At 38.7% G+C, this 22,068-nt stretch overlaps 1 protein-coding gene across 1 annotated transcript in view; it reads right to left on the bottom strand.

Annotated features, from left to right (window-relative positions):
- Positions 1-303: 303 nt before the first annotated feature.
- The window catches only part of LOC142653009 (mycolipanoate synthase-like), a 33,646-nt gene continuing 11,881 nt past the window's right edge, over positions 304-22,068 (bottom strand). Inside the window, exons 4-6 of the mRNA XM_075828716.1 lie at positions 17,983-18,186; positions 6,122-6,303; positions 304-5,784 (exon numbers count right to left, since the gene is read on the bottom strand). Of these exons, the coding sequence (XP_075684831.1) occupies positions 304-5,784; positions 6,122-6,303; positions 17,983-18,186 (5,867 nt within the window). The remainder of the gene's footprint in view (positions 5,785-6,121; positions 6,304-17,982; positions 18,187-22,068) is intronic.

Consider the following 22,068-nt stretch of genomic DNA (forward strand, 5'->3'; position numbering starts at 1 on the left):
GCAGACAGTGATTGGCCTCAGCCATCACCTGATGGGCCGTAACTATAGATCATTAAGGGGCTGGACCGGAATAAGGAAAGTAAGTGTATTTCACAATTTATGTGCACAGATTTTAAACTTCTTTAACAGAATTAAATGCCTTTGTAGTCCTATACATTCTACACTAAGTTGATAGAATGCCATAATAATTAAATTTACTCTAAAATCACCAATTATTGCCATTTATCTATAAAGTTCACTAAATGCTGTAATGCAAAAGCACTACAATTAGTTTAGTTCAGTTCTTGCCGTATAATTTCCATATCACAGAATAGTTTCCTCTATTATTTCTCTACCAAGCTCTTTTTCATCGCTAGTGGTTTCTTTAACCAGTGACACCAACATTGAGATGGTTGTGTTGGGATCTAAAAGTTTGACCAGAGGTATGTTCACATTCTTCTCTTTAAAGATACGACTTTGTAATGTCATGGCCAACATTGAGTCAATCGCCAGAGAACCGAGAAGAGATCCCATAGTGAATTCATTTGAGCCGACTCCTGTGAGCTCAGTAACTACTAACAAAATGTAATCTTCACTTGTTTCCTTATTACTATTGGAAGATTGATTTTCTTTTGATGTATTCTCCCAACTGTTCTTCTCTTCCACTATCACATTATAGAAGCGTTTCCTCAGTGATGGGATATATGAGATCAGGCTTTTATACATGGTATAAAAATTAAATTTGACTATTGCTTGATTTGAATTATTTATTTGAAGACATTTTTTCAGATGCTCATGAATTTCCTCAGTATTCAAGAGAAGCATTCCTTTTGCTTCTAAGAGTTTATGAATTTGGTGCTGGTTGAGTAACACGCCAAGATTGAGACCACCCCAACTGATCGATTGTCCACAAAGACCCTTATTTCTTCTGTATTGACAGAACACGTCTAGAAAGGAGTTGGCAGCAGCATAATTTGCTTGTCCGGCATTTCCAACAAATGATGCAACAGATGAATAGCAAACAAAATAGTCAAGTTTAATGTTTGATGTGGCACGGTGAAGATTCACAGCTCCATCTACTTTTGGGCTAAGAACTTTTTCAAACAGGGACAAGTTTAGGTTCTGCAGAATCCCATCATGAAAAACAACAGCACTGTGAAAGACACCCCTCACTGGGATATTTGAAAATATTCTTTTTATTAAATCAAAGGCTGTTTTTACTTCATTGTAAAAGGAAATGTTACATTTTAGAGCAACTATCTTGGTAGTTTCTTTTGCATTTTGAACCTCAGCTAACAGTTGTTCCATTTCAGGGGTTGGCTTTCTTCTGGATAGAATCACTATGTTGCCACCACCATTGTTCACAATAAATTTCACTGTTTCAAATCCCAGACCAGTGAGACCGCCTGTGACTATGTAAACCGCATTATCTTTAAAAAGCATTGGATCGGGTGCTGACAATGGTATCTTTGAAATAGTACTGTTGTCTAGCTCAATTACAGGTAAGGACTGGGTTGTAAAGTAGCTGGTTTCTCTACTATCAAAGCCAGATTCACTCTGTGATGGTTGAACCAACTCTTTTAAAATGACAAAGGTGTTTTCTGAAGATATGGAATAAAGCCACTTGTGCAATTCTTTTGCATGCTGTTGTAAATATGCCTTCTGGAAAACTTCAGAAATATCAAGCAAGTGGATATGAAAGTCTTTGTTGCTACTAAGAGCAAATAGATTGTGCCCGATTTTACCATTTTTATGATCAGATACAAAAACCACATCTTTGAGAAGAGGTAACGCATCAAGAACTTCTTTAGTGACAGCCCCAAATGTAGGAAGAATTACCATGGAAGTGCACTGCTTATCAACCACACCACTTCCAACAGATATTACAGTTTCCCATCCACTCTGCTTTGCTGTCTTGGATAAAACTGTGCATAAGACCGACTTTGCATCAGGTGTTAGAATTGCAAGTTTAGGCTTATTCTTTGCATGCGGTAGTTGATTGTGCAGAATTTCCCAGGCTAAAACAAAAAATGAGACACAAGGAGCATTTTTTATCACCGGAGCTTTTTTTACTAAGTAGCAAACATTTTCTGGAAGACTAACATTAGAGGTTGCAGTCATTGGATAGCAAGCCACAACTCGATCACCAACTTGGATCTTCTTAACACATTTGCCAACTGCAGTCACAATACCGGAAAAGTCCAGAGCGACGAGCTCATGCTTATCACTAGACAAAGAGTTCCAGTACAAAGTATTCCCATATTTCCAGCTTGAAAGGCTAACAGGAAAATAATCGTCGGTGTGGGTGCCAATTTGATCAACACAAATCTTTAAGTCTTTGCTTTTAAGCTCAGTTACTTTGTAATTAGTTAGTTCAGCAGAAATCTTCGTTACTTTATAAGGTTCTGAAGTAAAAAGGGTAAAGTTATCAGATTTCTGTACCGATTCCATTTGCCATGTTCTCCTTTTAGTGTCAGTGAGTGTTATTTCATTGGTATAAATACAACCCTCTTTAATCCAGATCTCTGGATGGTCCTCTAGATTATAATTAAGAAGAACTTGAGCTAGTGCCGCAAGATCTTGGGGACTTGAGGAGCTGACGTCAATCAGCTGAAATGTAATGTCGGGTAGTTCAAAGATACAAGCTCTTGTCATTCCGACAAAAGCAAATCCAGGGTTAATGTGATCCACTGTACTTTCAACTGTTCTGAACGTCACTGTTCGTATAGAAGGCTTGGGGTTCTTTTGCCTCACTGCTAAAATCAGCTGTCGATAGACTTCACAACATTTCGCTAGATATTGTGTCAAATTGTTTGTAATATCTTCAGTTACTGTTTGGATTCCCCACATAAACACAACATCTTTACATTCACTATTAAGAAGCTTTTGTATTTGAATGTCTGAATTCCAACTGTTGAAGGTAATGTAGCTCAGTTCATTATGTATGTAATTTGATAATTTTTCACCTATTCCAACATTGTCAGAATAAATCAATATTTTTGGCTCATTTTCTTGTCTATGACTGGATTGTGTACAAGATGTCCATTTAAGTTGGAAAAAAGTTTTCTCTTGTTTGTTGGTGGTTGTTTTTACAAATGCCATTTTAGCACTTTTTATTTCTACTAAAATTGAACCATTGTTATCTGCAAAACACCCGCACAATTCAATGTACTTCTCGGTTGTTTTTATTGTTTTCATGTAGATGATCATTTCTTCTTGAAGTGGCTGTAGAATTGTTAAACTTCCTATGGATGATGGAAAGATCACTGTGTCTTTTGAATCCGATCCCACACAAACCGCCATTTGGAGAAAACAATCTAAGATGACTGGATGTATGTGATACTCATACATTGTTTCCCTGACTTCTTCACTCACTTTTACTCTTGCAATTCCTTCCTTAAGATCTTTTCCATAATGAACATCGCCCAGCTGTTTGTATGACTTTCCATATTCAAATCCAAATGTAGAGAGCTGCTCATAAACATTTTCTGTCTTGAATATAGAAGTACATCTTTTGAATAGATGTTCAGCTGAGATTATATTGTCTTTGTTTACTACACAGTTATGTTTTTGTATTTGCCCAATTGCAAAAACATGCGATGTTAGAACTTCAAATTCTGTTACATTGCCTTCTTGGTGTAGCTTGATTTTTAGGTCCACAGAGTCTTGGTGGAGAACACATGGGTTGGAAAATGTTACGCTGATTTCCAAAGAATTTAAAGGCAATTTAGGTCTGAAGCTGTTAGCTGCAGCTGCCAATCCAAGTTCTACATAGAATGCACCTGGAATAAGGGCCGATCCCCAGTTTTTATGTTCATAGACATATGGTGTAATAGTTTTAGAAACCTTACATTGGAAGTCAGTGAAATCCTCACTCATGTTATGGATTAATGGATGGTTGGGACTTGCTACTGTCTGGTTTGCCTGTCTGATTTTTTCATATTTAATATCTTGCTTGACGTGATCAAATTGGTATCTTGGAATAGTTGCTGGAGAAGATTTGTAAGCTTCAAATACATTACACCAGTCAAGATTGTATCCTTGTGTGAAAAGTGATACCAGCATAGAAAAGATGGTCTCATACTCTTTTTGGGGCTGTATAGCAGGTAATACGGTTGTTTTGGGTCCTAAAGTTTCAGTTATGTTCCTTTGTAATGCTCTCCGCGGACCTATTTCAATAAACAGAGTGTTTTCTTTATCTCTTGCTGAAGCTTCTACAGCTTGTTCAAAGGCGACTGGTTCACGAATATTTTTAGCCCAGTAATCACCAGTGGTGAAATCTCCTTTGGATGCTGGCTTACCCGTCACTGTTGAAATAATGTCAATTTCCATATTTTGTTTATGTAAATCCCTCAGTGTCTCTTTTACCTCATTCAATATAGGATCCATCATGGGGCTGTGGTATGCAGCAGGAACATCGAGTACATGGAGAAATATATTTTTTTCACTGTATTTTTTGGTCAATTCCCCATGGACTTGTTCTATTGAATGGCTATCTCCTGACACGGTGCATGAAATAGGACTGTTATAAGCAGCGATGCATACTTTTCCTTTGTATGACTGAATTATTTTTGATATTTTAGTCACTGGCAGATTTCCAGTTACCAGCATATTCCCCCCAGTAACTTTGCATTGCAGTTTGCTCCTGTAATAAATTACTTTTACAGCATTTTCAAGTGAAAGAATTCCAGAAATATGAGCGGCAGCAACTTCTCCAACTGAATGTCCCACTATGCAATCTGGCTTCACCCCCCAATGTGTCAGAAGAGCCACTAACGACACCTGAATTGTAAAAAGCACCAATTGTGCCACATCCGGCTTTGAGAAATCATCAAACTCTTTCTCTAACAATTGTACCACAGAAATGGAAGTGTAAGCCTGAATCAACGTATCAATCTCTACACATTTCTTTCTGAACACTGGCTCATGTTCTAGTAACATCTTACACATCCCTTTATAAAGGACTCCATTCCCACAGAATACAAATACAATATGGAGACTGGATTTCGCTGGAGCAGTGTCTTTTTTCACAACTTGTAGCTGTTGATATAAATTAGTTAAAGAAGAGGCAAGAAATCCTGTTCTGTATTTGTAATTTAGATGACTTCTTCTGCAGGCTGCTGTGTAGAGTAGGTTCTCCAGGGATAAGGATGTTGCATTGCTTAACGCTGTTTTTGTGTCTTCAATACAGAGTTCAAGGGATTTACTTGAGGCTGCCGATAATATAAATATTTCAACAGATCTTTTTGAACAATAGTTAGGGTATTTTTGATTATTTTGTTTGACAACAAGATGAACATTAGTTCCTCCAAACCCAAAACAATTTATTCCTGCCATTCTTCCAAATTTGACGTCCTCTTGCCATTTTTCGGGACTAGTTGGAATTTGTAGATTGGATTCCTCAATTATTTTGATGCCATTTTCTTTAGAATAATGTAGAGATGGAGGAATAATTTCATGATGCATCATAAGAAGAACTTTTATCAACCCAGCAACCCCAGCAGCAGATTCCGTGTGACCAATATTTCCCTTAACAGATCCAATCTTTAGGGGCTTCATTCTATTACGTTTCCTCCCAATGATGTTTCCTAAGCTGGCAGCTTCTGTTGGGTCACCGGTTGGTGTTCCAGTCCCATGAGCCTCAACGTATTGCAAAGAACATGGATCTGTCTTACTATAGATGTGCTGTAATAAATGTTCCTGCTGATGTTGAGATGGTCGTGTAATTGGTGATACTGAGCGTCCATCTTGGTTTAATGCACTTTCAGTTATTAGTCCCCAGACTTTGCAGAATTCTTTTTTAGCCTGTGTAATGGGAAAATTAAAAAAATTAATTGTAAAAATTTTTAAACAGAGTTTTGATAGCCAAATAAACATGGATGTGGGGTGAAGCATAATAGCCTTTACACTAAAACCTTACTGAACATAAGGAAAACAAATGTCACACCAAAGGGGTGTTAACTTTGGGGAAAATAATTGGAGTCGTACTAAAACATTGTTTAATGTGGACAATCGATGGAACAGGAAAGGCATGATTAGAAGAATGCAATTAAAGTGAGAAGTAAAAAGCAATAAGTGAGTCAAGACAATGAGATCTTGCTGCGGGCAAGTAGAAGATATTGAGACAGTAAACATTTCATACCTTTTTTAAAGGTTTTAGTAGAAGAATACCACATCCTTCTCCTCTTCCATATCCATCAGCTCTATTGGAGAAAGGCTTGCTGGTACCATCAGCAGAAAGCATTTTTGCTTTACAAAGGGCAACAAAGATGCGAGGTTCAATGATACAGCTGACACCACCACATATCGCCATCTCACAATCACCTATTAGATGTACAGATATAAATAAATATATACATTTAAACCTGTTGAAACAGAAATGTATATATGTACAATACTTTTACATATTTGTCACAGGGGTTTCTGACGTTTTACATATTTGAGGGATTTCTGACATTTAGAGAAAATTAACACTGACTTTAGCTGAGGCTAGAGAGGACATTTATGATATCCTGGATGAGTTTTTAAGTTGTTTTGGAAGGCCTGATAGTCCTGGCATGATTCACCACTGTTCCAAGTGTTCTCCATTTTGAGATAATGACTTTGGTTCAGTGAAGATCCAGATTTTTAGGCCACATTCATAATAATGCTTAATGATCAGGAAAATCGTTCCCGAATAAAACATTTCCTCTAGAACATCGTGCATTGACCCATTTCATCCAGTACTCGTTTTTTTTTTTGTTTTTTTTTAAATTATTATTTTTATTTATATATTTTTTTCATTTTCTTTTTTCTTCTTTCTTCTTTTTTATAGACACTGCTGATCACTAATGGGTTTGTTAGGGATAAATGAATTTTTCTTATTTAAAAAAAATAGGAATTTATATGTAATGTACTGTGTGTATATATCTTAGTACTTTATATATATATATATATATATATGATAAAGAAGAAATGGAGACAGCACTACCAAATTTTCAAAGTGAAGATCCTTTTATTCCACGGTGCAACGTTTCAGCTCAATACGAGCCTTTCTCAAGCATAATAATGTGACATACAAAACGCATATATATGCAATACAGGGTCATCAAACCAATTACATACATATAATAAACTTGTGCAAGAATGCTACAACAGGTATACAAAATTTTCATATCAATAGGATCCCCTGTGAATGTGCTAGTACATAAATAGAAAAATAAATAAAAACATTACATATACATAGTATAAATCGTGCATTCACTATAATAAGGCCAATCAATCAGATGGGCTACATGTGTATAATGACATGTGATAGTGTAAGAAAACAGGTGTATAAAATAAAGTTAAAAACATCTTACCCTCATTGGATCGGCTGATAGCGTTGTACACTTCCTTACTACATGGAAACTAAGCATTGCGTAATCCTAGCACCTGTGTGTATGAGTCATCGCATGATACGTCATTATACGCATGCGCATTGTCTACCAGAGGCGCTAGTCGCCATATTGAAAAAGGGCTATACACCCATAGATGTTTCTCATGAATGACGTCGGATCCTGTCTATCTCAACTATGAGTCATTAGACATATCGTAGATTCACATCTGCGCAAATGCCCATAAAGGATCGTCGGACCCATTTTGAAAAAGGGCAACATCACTCCATATGTTGCCCATATATCCCATCCACTATAAAGTCTAATTGATCAAATATAAAACGATGTGAACTATGTATACTATCTCTGTGGACTGAGATTAAATGTCTCAGACCAATAATCCCTATACTTCATCTATTTAGAAGCGCATATGCGTATATATAGAGCACATAATATACAGAGATTTACACATCGTCTTAGAGATACTGTGGACGGAAGACATGACTAATGTATATGAGAAAACTTTTCAAAAAATAAGATGCATATATTCAAGTATAAGGGTAGTGCAGATACACAGCCTCAACCGATCCTTGAGGAAAATCTTGAGAATAATATTTAAGATAAAAAGACAAAGGAGAAAAATATATAAAGTAGTTTATAGGACATTGATAATATATATCAAACCTAAATATTGTAAATAGCATACAGAATATAATTATAATATAAATGTAGTCAAATTACTTCCTATTCTCCTAATGCACAGAGGAGGGGGAGGAACAAGGGGAAGATGATAAATGCACGGGCAGATGTTCAGATCAGAATGTACCACTGGATTATCTAGAGAAACTCGGAAAGATTTTGAAGTCTATATTAAGACCTCTAGGGGATAAGGTGTCTAATTTAAAAATCCATTCCAACTCCAATCTTTTCAGTTTGGAGATCCTATCTCCACCTCGTCTATGGCGCGGTACATGATCGACAATATATAACTTAAAGTCATTCTCACCATGGTTATTTTCCACAAAATGTTTGGGTAATGGTAGGTCAATTTTCTTGGTACGAATGGTGGACTTATGATTGTTTATACGCTTCCTACAATCAAGAGAGGTTTCACCTACATACAATAATTTGCAAGGACATTGAATAATATATATTACATGGTCCGATTTACATGTGAGGTGATATTTAATTTTGTAGGTAGAGCCTTTAATAGGATGGGTGAACACCTCGCTCCTAACCATATTCCTAGAATTATTACAACCCAAACACGGGAAACAACCAAATTTTTGGGGGGCTAATAAAGACTGATGATTCTTAGTCAAAGAGCCCACATCAGCATGTACTAAACGATCTCTCAAATTTTTGGTCCTGCGATAAGCTATGCGTGGTGGGACCTCAAATTCTGGAATTTTATCAAAAGAACTCCTAAGTATCCCCCATTCTTTTTTAATAATGTTGGCAATATCATTGCTCTTATGAGAGTATGTAGACACCAATGTTAGTCTATTGGAGGGCGATTGTTTGCGATTTTGCAGAAGATCACATCTCGAAATCCCCTCCACTTTAGATTTTTTATTGTCCAATAGTTTTTTAGGATACCCCCGATTCCTGAATTTCTGAGACATATCGCTCAACCTGACGTCGAGAGTTGAAGGATCCTGCACAATCCTTTTCACCCTCAACATCTGGCTGTAGGGAAGAGATGCGATCATAGGATGGGGGTGGCAGCTTTCAAACCTCAATAAATTGTTACGATCTGTAGGTTTACTATACAAATCTGTGGTAAGTTTATGTTCCTGAATATACACTCTAGTATCAAGAAAATTTAGAGATGTTGTTGAAGAATCCATAGTGAATTTAATATCATCATCTATATTATTCAAAAAACTAAAAAAACATTCCAACTCCACTTGGGTGCCTGTCCAGATGACGAAGACGTCGTCTATATATCTCCACCACCTCAAAACCTTGGTGAAGTGGGGAGAGACATAGACGGCGCCTTCCTCTAAAGCTGTCATAAACATATTTGCGTATGTGGGAGCCACGTTAGATCCCATGGCCGTACCCCTCCTCTGTGCATAGAAGGAGTCACCCATGAATGTATTAATCTTCTTATGTGTCTTTTGGAAATTGTCCTCACAGAAAATTATTTCTTATTTGGTGACTCCTTCTATGCACAGAGGAGGGGTACGGCCATGGGATCTAACGTGGCTCCCACATACGCAAATATGTTTATGACAGCTTTAGAGGAAGGCGCCGTCTATGTCTCTCCCCACTTCACCAAGGTTTTGAGGTGGTGGAGATATATAGACGACGTCTTCGTCATCTGGACAGGCACCCAAGTGGAGTTGGAATGTTTTTTTAGTTTTTTGAATAATATAGATGATGATATTAAATTCACTATGGATTCTTCAACAACATCTCTAAATTTTCTTGATACTAGAGTGTATATTCAGGAACATAAACTTACCACAGATTTGTATAGTAAACCTACAGATCGTAACAATTTATTGAGGTTTGAAAGCTGCCACCCCCATCCTATGATCGCATCTCTTCCCTACAGCCAGATGTTGAGGGTGAAAAGGATTGTGCAGGATCCTTCAACTCTCGACGTCAGGTTGAGCGATATGTCTCAGAAATTCAGGAATCGGGGGTATCCTAAAAAACTATTGGACAATAAAAAATCTAAAGTGGAGGGGATTTCGAGATGTGATCTTCTGCAAAATCGCAAACAATCGCCCTCCAATAGACTAACATTGGTGTCTACATACTCTCATAAGAGCAATGATATTGCCAACATTATTAAAAAAGAATGGGGGATACTTAGGAGTTCTTTTGATAAAATTCCAGAATTTGAGGTCCCACCACGCATAGCTTATCGCAGGACCAAAAATTTGAGAGATCGTTTAGTACATGCTGATGTGGGCTCTTTGACTAAGAATCATCAGTCTTTATTAGCCCCCCAAAAATTTGGTTGTTTCCCGTGTTTGGGTTGTAATAATTCTAGGAATATGGTTAGGAGCGAGGTGTTCACCCATCCTATTAAAGGCTCTACCTACAAAATTAAATATCACCTCACATGTAAATCGGACCATGTAATATATATTATTCAATGTCCTTGCAAATTATTGTATGTAGGTGAAACCTCTCTTGATTGTAGGAAGCGTATAAACAATCATAAGTCCACCATTCGTACCAAGAAAATTGACCTACCATTACCCAAACATTTTGTGGAAAATAACCATGGTGAGAATGACTTTAAGTTATATATTGTCGATCATGTACCGCGCCATAGACGAGGTGGAGATAGGATCTCCAAACTGAAAAGATTGGAGTTGGAATGGATTTTTAAATTAGACACCTTATCCCCTAGAGGTCTTAATATAGACTTCAAAATCTTTCCGAGTTTCTCTAGATAATCCAGTGGTACATTCTGATCTGAACATCTGCCCGTGCATTTATCATCTTCCCCTTGTTCCTCCCCCTCCTCTGTGCATTAGGAGAATAGGAAGTAATTTGACTACATTTATATTATAATTATATTCGGTATGCTATTTACAATATTTAGGTTTGATATATATTATCAATGTCCTATAAACTACTTTATATATTTTTCTCCTTTGTCTTTTTATCTTAAATATTATTCTCAAGATTTTCCTCAAGGATCGGTTGAGGCTGTGTATCTGCACTACCCTTATACTTGAATATATGCATCTTATTTTTTGAAAAGTTTTCTCATATACATTAGTCATGTCTTCCGTCCACAGTATCTCTAAGACGATGTGTAAATCTCTGTATATTATGTGCTCTATATATACGCATATGCGCTTCTAAATAGATGAAGTATAGGGATTATTGGTCTGAGACATTTAATCTCAGTCTACAGAGATAGTATACATAGTTCACATCGTTTTATATTTGATCAATTAGACTTTATAGTGGATGGGATGTATGGGCAACATATGGAGTGATGTTGCCCTTTTTCAAAATGGGTCCGACGATCCTTTATGGGCATTTGCGCAGATGTGAATCTACGATATGTCTAATGACTCATAGTTGAGATAGACAGGATCCGACGTCATTCATGAGAAACATCTATGGGTGTATAGCCCTTTTTCAATATGGCGACTAGCGCCTCTGGTAGACAATGCGCATGCGTATAATGACGTATCATGCGATGACTCATACACACAGGTGCTAGGATTACGCAATGCTTAGTTTCCATGTAGTAAGGAAGTGTACAACGCTATCAGCCGATCCAATGAGGGTAAGATGTTTTTAACTTTATTTTATACACCTGTTTTCTTACACTATCACATGTCATTATACACATGTAGCCCATCTGATTGATTGGCCTTATTATAGTGAATGCACGATTTATACTATGTATATGTAATGTTTTTATTTATTTTTCTATTTATGTACTAGCACATTCACAGGGGATCCTATTGATATGAAAATTTTGTATACCTGTTGTAGCATTCTTGCACAAGTTTATTATATGTATGTAATTGGTTTGATGACCCTGTATTGCATATATATGCGTTTTGTATGTCACATTATTATGCTTGAGAAAGGCTCGTATTGAGCTGAAACGTTGCACCATGGAATAAAAGGATCTTCACTTTGAAAATTTGGTAGTGCTGTCTCCATTTCTTCTTTATCTTGACTGAGGGGTCACTCGGACTGTGACCCAGGAGACGTGCACCCTCTTGAAATATTTATCCTGTGCTGCTGATCTATATATATATATATATATATATGCATATCTCCCGATAGAAATGTCTGATGAAATACTGAGGGGAATCTATAAATATAGAAAAAATATGTGTATAACTGGATGTTTTGGATTTGAATCATTGGATTAGAATGAGTACTTAATGAGATATCCTTACATATGGGTCCAGTTCCCTTTAAATTCGGCACTATAAAGGTGCCAGACTTTACTGAACTCACGAAATAGCTCTGAGGAAATCCCGGTCCGGGATGAAACGCGTCAGCTGATCAATTAGTCTACACCTGGCAGGTAGTGACGTCAACCTTGCCTCGTCTTGCAGTCTCCAGCGTTGCCAGAAAAAAATCAACGTGGATACCAGCATAGCACGATACCGACTCTTCAATGTAGGAGTGTGCTCCATCGCTAAAATTTGTTCACCTTTGTGTGAAATCTCGGCTGCCCCCGAGTATAGGAAGATCTAAGCTACTCAACATAAGCATTGACCGTGGATGGAGTGGATATAAGGAGAATCTCCCGTGTGGGAACTGTGACCTGCCATTGATGAGATCGAAGGGGTGAAAAACCCGATTGGTATATTTCTAAAATCTGCCTTAACCCTACAATTGTTCCAGGAGGAGGAACACAGTGGAAAGGAGGGAATTTCCAGTCCATCCTGAGTTGCGAGATCAACATGAAGATGAGTATTCAACTCTTTACCTATATTTGCATTGCTATCATATAAGAGGAACTGTTCTTGTTAGTTTCAGATCAAATTTCTAAAAGAAGAAAAAAACGCAAGTGTGAACTGAGACCAACGGTGTCTGAACAAAAAATCTTAAGAACCGTTTCTTATAGCTAACGACCTATATGGGTCAGATGAAAGGCTCGTGTATAGAATTTATATTACTAAGATACTTCATCATGACATGTCATTATGTTTAGAGGGGGATAAATTAATGGAAGTAAGGTTATAAAAGTCTGTGTTGGAATCCTGGCCAGGAGACATTTTTAAATTACGTACATCTAGTTTGAAACAAATGTGTTTGCTCAAACCCTTTCCTTTTCCTAAAAAAAATGTTTGTATTATGGAAAAAAGAGGAAAGATATATATATATATATATATATATATATATATATATATATGAAAAACCTTTAAAATATATTTTTATATGGAATTTAATAAAAATGTATACAAAATTATTCTTATCCCAAAGAGTGCCTGGTATGTTTTGGAAAATATTTATTTATTTTTTTCTTTCTGAATTGTTGCTCTCCGAAACGGCACCGTGCTATATATTGATTGCATATTTTGGGATCTCTATTAGGTATGGTTTATAACCATTTTTTGTGTTTAGCTCATATATGTACAATACTTTTACATATTTGTCACAGGGGTTTCTGACGTTTTACATATTTGAGGGATTTCTGACATTTAGAGAAAATTAACATTGACTTTAGCTGAGGCTAGAGAGGACATTTATGATATCCTGGATGAGTTTTTAAGTTGTTTTGGAAGGCCTGATAGTCCTGGCATGATTCACCACTGTTCCAAGTGTTCTCCATTTTGAGATAATGACTTTGGTTCAGTGAAGATCCAGATTTTTAGGCCATATTCATAATAAGGCTTAATGATCAGGAAAATCGTTCCCAAATAAAACATTTCCTCTAGAACACCGTGCATTGACCCATTTCATACAGTACTCGTAGCAAGACCCACTATTCTCACAGTAGTCACAATAGATAACCCCTTAACCCAGTAATCACAGGAGGCCCCTTTTCCCACAGTATTTACAGCAAGGCCTCTCTCCATTGCCTCTGTGTTCATGATTCCCTCCCCTTCTGCTAAGGCCTCATGCACACTTCCATCACCGTTTTCACAGGCTGCAGCGGTCACATGGACTGCCGCGTCATCCAGGGAGGTCGGACTGGATGTCAAAAGAGGGACGCGTCACCAAGACAACGGCCAAGGTACATATGAACTTCTTTTTCTTTCTATCGCTATCGCTCTCTATCCAGCACTGATCAGCAGCCTCTTCCCTCGATCAGTGCTGGATAGAGAGAAGGGGCTGCCGATTAGTGCAGTGCACTTCTACGTGTACTTCTGCCCGCCCGGCCGTTGCTAGGCTCCGTGTGCCTTCAGTTTTTTTGACGGACCCAAGTAGGACATGCTCTACTTTTGACAGAACGGAACAATGGGACCGTCAAAAAAACTGAACTGTGCATGGCCCCATTGAAATTAATGGGTCAGGGTGCTAGCCGTCAAAAAAACGGCTAGCACCCTGAAGGAAAAAACTCAAGTGGGCAATGGGGCCTAAGGGTAAGTTTACACTGTGTTTTTTGTCAGGCAGAAAAAATCTTCCTCAAAATTCGTTCAGGAATTTTGAGGCAGATTTTGAATTGCCAGCGTTTTCCCATGTTTTTTTACCGGCTTTTTTGAGGCGTTTTTTTGGCCCGCATCTTTTTCTAGGCGTGGAATCTAATGCAAAAACCGCCACAAAAAAATGTCCAATACAAGCGCCGCAGGTTTTCATTAATTTCAATGGGAGGTCAAAGACGGAAACTGCTCTAAAAGCATTCCACTTTTTTTTTTTACGAGCGGCCAAAAGACACCGGGAAAAAAACGCCTCTGCTACCCATTGAAATCAATGTGGGGTGATTTGGGGCATTTTTTTCCTGCTGATTCTGATGCAGTTTCCGTGTCAAAATCAGTGCTAAAAAATGCATTGTGAACTACCCCTAATACTTACAGCAGTGTACTCTGCCATCAGTACCTTCCCGCAGTAATCACAACAGTGCCCCCTTGTACCAGTACACATTTTTAAGTGGCTCACTTTCTTCCAGTACTAACACCAGTGCCATCCATGTTCAGAATAAACAAATGATTAACACAAATTAACAGTGTATTTTATATAAATGATTGTTTTGGGTTGAGAAACCAATAAATTATAGTTTTTATGAGAGTTTTATTAGTATAGTATTAGTATGAAGAAAATCAACATGTCAGCCGGACTTCTTCCATTGGCCGCTCAGCAGACCAAGAGCATCTTTGTAAGTATCAGGTTTGCGCGGTGTGCAAGACTATTATTGGCAGCATCTGGAGGTATGGACAGTATTGTTGCAACATAATACAATATATATTTCAGTGTATGTCATAGTGGAAGAGATGGGAAAGACTGCAAGTCTTAGGGTGTTTGTACTATAGTCCAAGCCAACAGCATATACACCGACCAGCCATAACACTAAAACCACCTGCCTAATATTGTTTGGATCCCCCTTGTGCCGCCAAAACAGCTCTGAACCGTAGAGGCATGAACTCCACAAGACCTCTGAAGGTGTCCTGTGATATCTGTCACCAAGATGGTAGCAGTAAATCCTTTAAGTCCTTTAGGTTGGGAGGTGGGGCCTTCATGGATCAGACTGGCTTTTCCAGCACTTCCCACAGATGTTCGATCAAATTAAGAGCTGGGACTATTTATCATGTTCTTAAAAACTCGTCCTGAACAATTTTTGCAGTGTGGCAGGGTGCATTATCATGCTGAAAGAGGCTACTGCCATTAGGGAATACCATTGCTATGAAGGGTTGTACTTGGTCTGCAACAATGTTTAGGTAGGTGGAAAGTGTCAAAGTAACATCCACATGAATGCCAGTACCCAAGGTTTCCCAGCAGAACATTGCCCAAAGCATAACACTGTTGTTGTGCCTGTGGTCGCTGACCGATGCCATGTCCGACTTATGACACTTCATGCCGGTGTCTCCCTCCCCAGAGACGCCGGCACACGTGGCTGCAGCTCCCCACTGTCTCCAGTAGGGTGCGTGCGCGCTCACTCCCGGCCAGCGTGCGCACCTGTGCAAGGTTCCCCAGCCAATCCCTTTACACCCTGGACTTTTAAAAGGGCTCTAGCCTTCCTCTCCTTGCCTGAGCATTGTTGTTGTCTTCCCATGTTATTTAAGCAAATGGTCCCTTAGTTGTTTCCTGTTCCCAGTGTTCCCATATCCCGCTTCCTGTATCCAGTAACTGTGCTTGTTCCTGAGCTGAAGTCTAGTGTTGGAGTCATGTAGTGTCATCTGCCACGTCCAGTGTCACCTGCCACGCTAAGTGTCCTCTGCCATGCCCAGTGTCATCTGCCACGCCAAGTGTCATCTGTGCCACGAATCATCTGTGTCTGTCTGGACTCTCATACAGGTACTCATGTGCTAGACTTTCATTGACTGCTGTTTGGTCAGCTGCCACTCCGCTGCGGTGGAGCGGCTTAGTGGGTCCACATACCCCAGAACCGTGAGAACTGTGTCTGCCGGGTTGTCTTCTTCCCATAGTGTATCCTGGTGCCATCTCTTCTCCAGGTAAGCGACACACACGTGGCCATCCACGTGATGTAAAAGAAAACGTGATTCATCAGACCAAACACCTTCTTGAAAAATTCCATGGTCCGCTTTTGATGCTCACGTGCTCATTGTAGATGCTTTTGGCGGTAGACATGTGTCAGCATGGGCACTCTGAGCAGTCTGTGGCTATGCAGCCCCATACGCAACAAGCTGTGAAGCACTGTCTGTCTATTGTAGCCAGCATTACTTTTTTCAGCAATTTGTGCTACAGTAGCTCCTTTGTGGGATCGGATTAGACAGGCTGGCCGTCGCTCCCTACAAACATTAATGACGATTGGACGCCCATGACGATGTTGCCAGTTGACCGGTTGTCCTTATTTGGAAGACTTTTGGTAAGTACTAACCACTGCATACCAGGAACACCCCACAAAATGTGACGTTTGAAAGATTCTCAGACCCAGTGGTCTAGTCATTACATTTTGGTTCTTGTGAAAGTCACTCAGATCCTTAAACTTGCCAATTTTTCTTGCGTCCAACACATTGAAGGCAGTTTATATAGGTTGTTTTTTATACGCCAGTCCCAATCTAAAGAAAGTTGGAAAAACATGCGCCTAATTTATTAAGAGGTGCACATAAATTTGGCGCATTTCTAGCCGCACTTGCGCCAGAATATCAAATCTACTCCAGTTTTCAGCTGGAGTAGATTTGTGCTATAATTCACGGCATTATAGTAAATTTATTGGGCTTAGGTGACCATGCTCCCTCCTATTAAGCACCGCCCACTTTTTGGGGAAATGAAAAAATGCGTTGTGTTAAAAAAATAGAAAAGTTGCAATATTTTTCTACGCCATTATTCCCAAAAGTAACTTTAAGAACTGACTGTTTACTTGCTGCCTATTATATCCCACCCCTTGACAGGCACAATCCGAATGAGTTAATCAATGTTATTCACTTCACCTGACAGTAGTTTTAATGTTACTGCTGATCAGTGTATACCTCGACAACAATTATATATTTAATAGTAGCAGCTATTACAAATGCACATTTGTGTCAAAGGCCCTCTGCTACATAAGAAGAATATATAAAAGACCAGTCATATAAATTGCACATGTTAGGTGGGGAATCCTCTAATAGATTTTGCATTGGGGCCCAGGAGTTTCAAGCTTATATGCACAAATAAATATGCCAGCCAGTGTGACCACACCATGTCAGTCTTAATGCTCTCATTAACATACTCATCATAGTGCCAATTCAAGGATCAGCCATATTACCCACATATGCCATCCATATCGCCCTCATGTGCCTGCCAGCCGTGTTAGGGACAAAAAAAACATCAGCTCCGTGCCCCAGCGCTGCACACTATTACTCCACAGCATTACTCCACGGCTGCTCATGTTTCAGAGCTTTTACTGAGCTCTGTCGTCAAAACTACTCCCAAAAAAAAAGAGAAGCTGTAAGGCTGGAGTAGTCTTTACTGGTCCACAGTTGGCCATAGTGTAAATATGACCCTGAGATATACATGTATTTATTTATATGAAATACATATCACGTAAAAGGTAAAGAAAAAGACATATCTATCTATTCTCATTTTATTTCACTGTTTTTACCTTGTCTGATGGCTTGGCAGGCATAATGTAAAGCAACTAAAGATGAAGAACAGGCAGTGTCAATTGATAGGGATGGTCCAGTCAGATTGAAGCAGTATGATATCCTATTAGCAGCTATGCTTGTGGCTATCCCAGTGCCACTAAAATGATTGATATTATCTGGAGAATTATTATAAACATTGTCGGCATCTCTGTTCATGAGACCTGGAAATATAGAAAATAGAGCATTTTTCTTAGGTAGCAATTCTTACTTATTATTTTTCATATAATGATATAATAATGTAGAAAAGGGAATTATTATAACATATATTAAGACTATAGCAAATAAAATAAGAAATACAGAATATTTTAATAATGGAATAAGTGCAATGTAGTTAGTGGAGGGCACAGCAAACAGTACTAATAGTGATGATGATATGTGAAATAGGTGGGGTGACGTAAAAGTGTGCAGACCATTTGGTTACCATTTTCACCGGGGCCATTTGATAAGAGTATTCACCCTGGGCGGGAAGATCCCTTATACCCCCAGAATAAATAGATTAAGCCTGTAGATATGGTAAAAAAAATATAGTGTAGCATATAAATATGGTAAAAGAACCAAGTGTAATACATAGATACAGTTACAGATCCAAGTTTAGTGAATGGCGGAGTGAGGACAAGTGTGGCGGATAACCACAGTATTAAAGAGTTTTTTCCGGGATACAACATTTTTGTACTAATACTCTATGTCAAAATTAGATAAACTTCCTAATATGCATTCTACTAAAAAAAAAAGAAAAGCATTTCTTCCTATTCACCCTACCTCTGGCCGGCCGGAAGTTCTGCTTTTCATCCTAGTGTGTTTTTGCTTCGACACACGCTCATGCACGAGCGTTATTATGCAGACAGACCTGTGTCGATACCTCACTGAGCATTGAAGCATAAGCAAAAGACTGAACGGGTATTGAGGAGGGTGTGGACCAATAGGATGCCTCAAACCTGGGTATACGTCAGAAGTTCCGGGTTTGAGGCATCCGTTTGTCCACAGCCTCCTCAATGCCAGCCTGTTCAATTCTTTGCTTACGCCTCAATGCCCGCCCCATTTTCTTAATGCCCGCCCCTGTGCTCATGAAATTCCTCAGTACTCGTGCACTGGCCACCCCGAAAATTTAGTGTCTCTGGAAAACCCTTTTAACCTGAATTTTGATAAGGATGTGGGGTGGAAAGGAAGAGGTACTCAACGTCAGCACAGCAAGGAGAAAATCTGGCTCTGCATGCCCAATGGTACACCCCCAGCACCAGCCAAAACAGAGTGCTCAATATGTTGCTGACGCTGTAGCGCGAATATGGTTGGAAAGTCCACAGGATTCCAACTGTGTTCCAGTCCTGGAATGGTCAGCTGCTGATACCTAGTCAGAACCCCAAAGGGGCTCATGCAGAGACTTTGAGTCGATACCACATACTTCAAGATGTTAAGGGAGTTGGTACTAAATTTCCCTACCAAAAATTACCTGGATGGTTTAGTTAACAGATTTTAAACTTCACATCTACAAGATATTTCCTTGGTATATGAAGATATTAATCAGATAGATGCTTGCACTTTGGAAGTGAAATCTGCATCCACAGCCTTAAGTGTACGGGTCACAAGGCTTGAGAACATGGTGGGCAGTTCTCAAATTCACCTAAAATCCTTCGCGTTACTCTTGGATGACCAAGAAAATAGTAGTTGTCACAATAACATAAGGCTGAGGAGCTTGCCGAAATTTTTCTCCAAGAAGATCTTAAATTGACGATAACACAGAACTTAAATATTGTCCTGGGATGTCCTGCAGATTCTTCTTTTAAAATAGATCGGGTACATGACATAAATAGACTCTGATACCCCGGGACATTTTTGTGTCGTTTACATTACTATACGAAAAAGGAAGCCATATTGTGCAAAACCTGGGAACAGGGAATGGTTCTCTTTGAACAAGCTTTTGCAATGCATTTACCAGATGTATCCAGCAGGACTCTAATAATGAGTAGACCACTCCAGCCACTTCTTACAAATAGAAGTTGGAGTTTCTTACTGCTGGGGATATCCATTTCATCGTATTGCCAAAAAGAAGGAAGACACTTTATTTTTTAAGGATTCCAGTGAAATCCCTAACCTTGCTGAATTTCTTGGGCTGCACATTCCATTGATACTGGACTGGCTAGACTACTCTGTTACGGATTGAATATCTCAGAACCGGAGACGAAGAGAACTCTAGCTGTATAGTACATCCGGGCTTGCTAATCCTTTGGTTCAGACTCCAGATCTCAAGCACATTAACGTTGGAGACGGAGGTTGTCTGTGTGACATATTGTGAAAAATGATTTGACCCATCTTGGTGAAAAAAACCTTTACTGCAACAGCTAGAAATGGTGATAACTTCAATCCTGGCCATTTAACCGCTTAGTTAGGTCAATAGTGAGCGATTTCTATGTAATTAGAAAGAGGGGGCCCCCTATGTCACCTCATCGGCCCCCAACAATGTGATTCCAGTGTTCTGATGGTTGTTATGGCAGCCTGGGTTGCTAATGAAAGCCTCCAGAAGCAAGGCTTTATAGGAGCCGAAAATAATTACCATGCACTGCAGTACATAGGTATTGCAGTGTATTGTACCAGCAATCAAACAATCACTTGTTCAAATCCCCTAGCAGGACTAAAAAAAATGTAAAAAAAAGTCACATTTTTTTTCTAATATTCCCAAAAATCTTAAAAGTTAAAAAATTGTTTTTGACATTTTTCCCTAAACATAATTCGTTTTTACGAATCCGTAAATATCTAATCTATTATCAAATAACATTATTTAATCCACACATGAACTCCGTAAAAGAGAACTAACGATTGGTCTCCTTACGTTCCAAATAAAATGTAATAAAAAGTGATCGCATGTATACAAAAATAATACCAATAAACAAAACAAGTCCTCTAACCGCTCCCTGAACCGGAAAATAAAAAAGGTATGGGTCTCAGAATATGGTGGCGCAAAACAATTTTTTTTTAACAAGTAGTTAACAACTTCAATAAAGCAATAAAAAAAAAAAAACAACATTTAGTATCGACGTAATTGTATTGGCCCCATAAATTTAACATGGCATTTTTACTGCACAGTGAATGCCGTAATAATGAAACCTATAGAACTATGGAGGATTTACAGGGTTTTTTTCTATTCTACCCCACAAATATTTTTTTTTGCATTTTCCCAGTACATTATATGGTACATTTAATAGTGTCATTAAAAAGTACAGTTCAGCCTTCAAAAAACTAGCCCTCATATGTCTATGTCCAGAGAAAAATCCAAAAGCTATAAAGATTTAGCTTTTGTATGGCAGAGTGGAAAAATCGTAAATGAAAAAACTAAAAATGGTTAGGGTGCCAAGGGAATAGGATAACACATTTAATGTGAATGTACATGATTATTCATGGTATTGATTTGCGAAAAAAGGGTAGATGGGCATAGATGTTGAGCTAGAGCCATGTTTTTGGACTACAGGGAACGTACTCTGATTTGTTAATATTTGCAAGAAGGGTCTAAAATAGTGAACCTTGTGGAACTATGGTGTCATATGCTTCCCTCTGGCATATCCGAAATGAACTATTAAAATACATTTTAATTGATAATCATTAAAATGGGCCCTTAAAGCCAAAAATACCAGGCTCAATCATAGGGTCAGCAGCAGGGACACGGCCTAAAAGGCAATAGGTAGTATTAACCCCCAGACCAGTCTCTCCTATTATATTATAATTGCTGAACCACAATAATTGAAAGGTAGTTGCGCTGTACCACGCTATACCATGCGCTACACCGCGCTAGTCCGGCTCTTTAAGCCAAGTACAGTGATATGGTCAGCAATCGAGCCCAACAACTTCCGGTGATAAGTAGCATACACCTTGTTCTACAATTGCTGCCCCACATTCACTCAATGTTTATTGTGATATACCGCGCTAATCCTACGCGTTTCTGCACCACCAGTGTTTATGGTGCATCATCAGGGATTGTTGGTATTTTAAATTGTTATTTCACAATGTTGCCGGATCGCACATTTGTGTGCTTTACATAACCTCCCGGCCCGTGC

Source organism: Rhinoderma darwinii, chromosome 5 (genome assembly GCF_050947455.1).
Source record: "Rhinoderma darwinii isolate aRhiDar2 chromosome 5, aRhiDar2.hap1, whole genome shotgun sequence".
Lineage (NCBI taxonomy): Eukaryota > Metazoa > Chordata > Amphibia > Anura > Rhinodermatidae > Rhinoderma > Rhinoderma darwinii.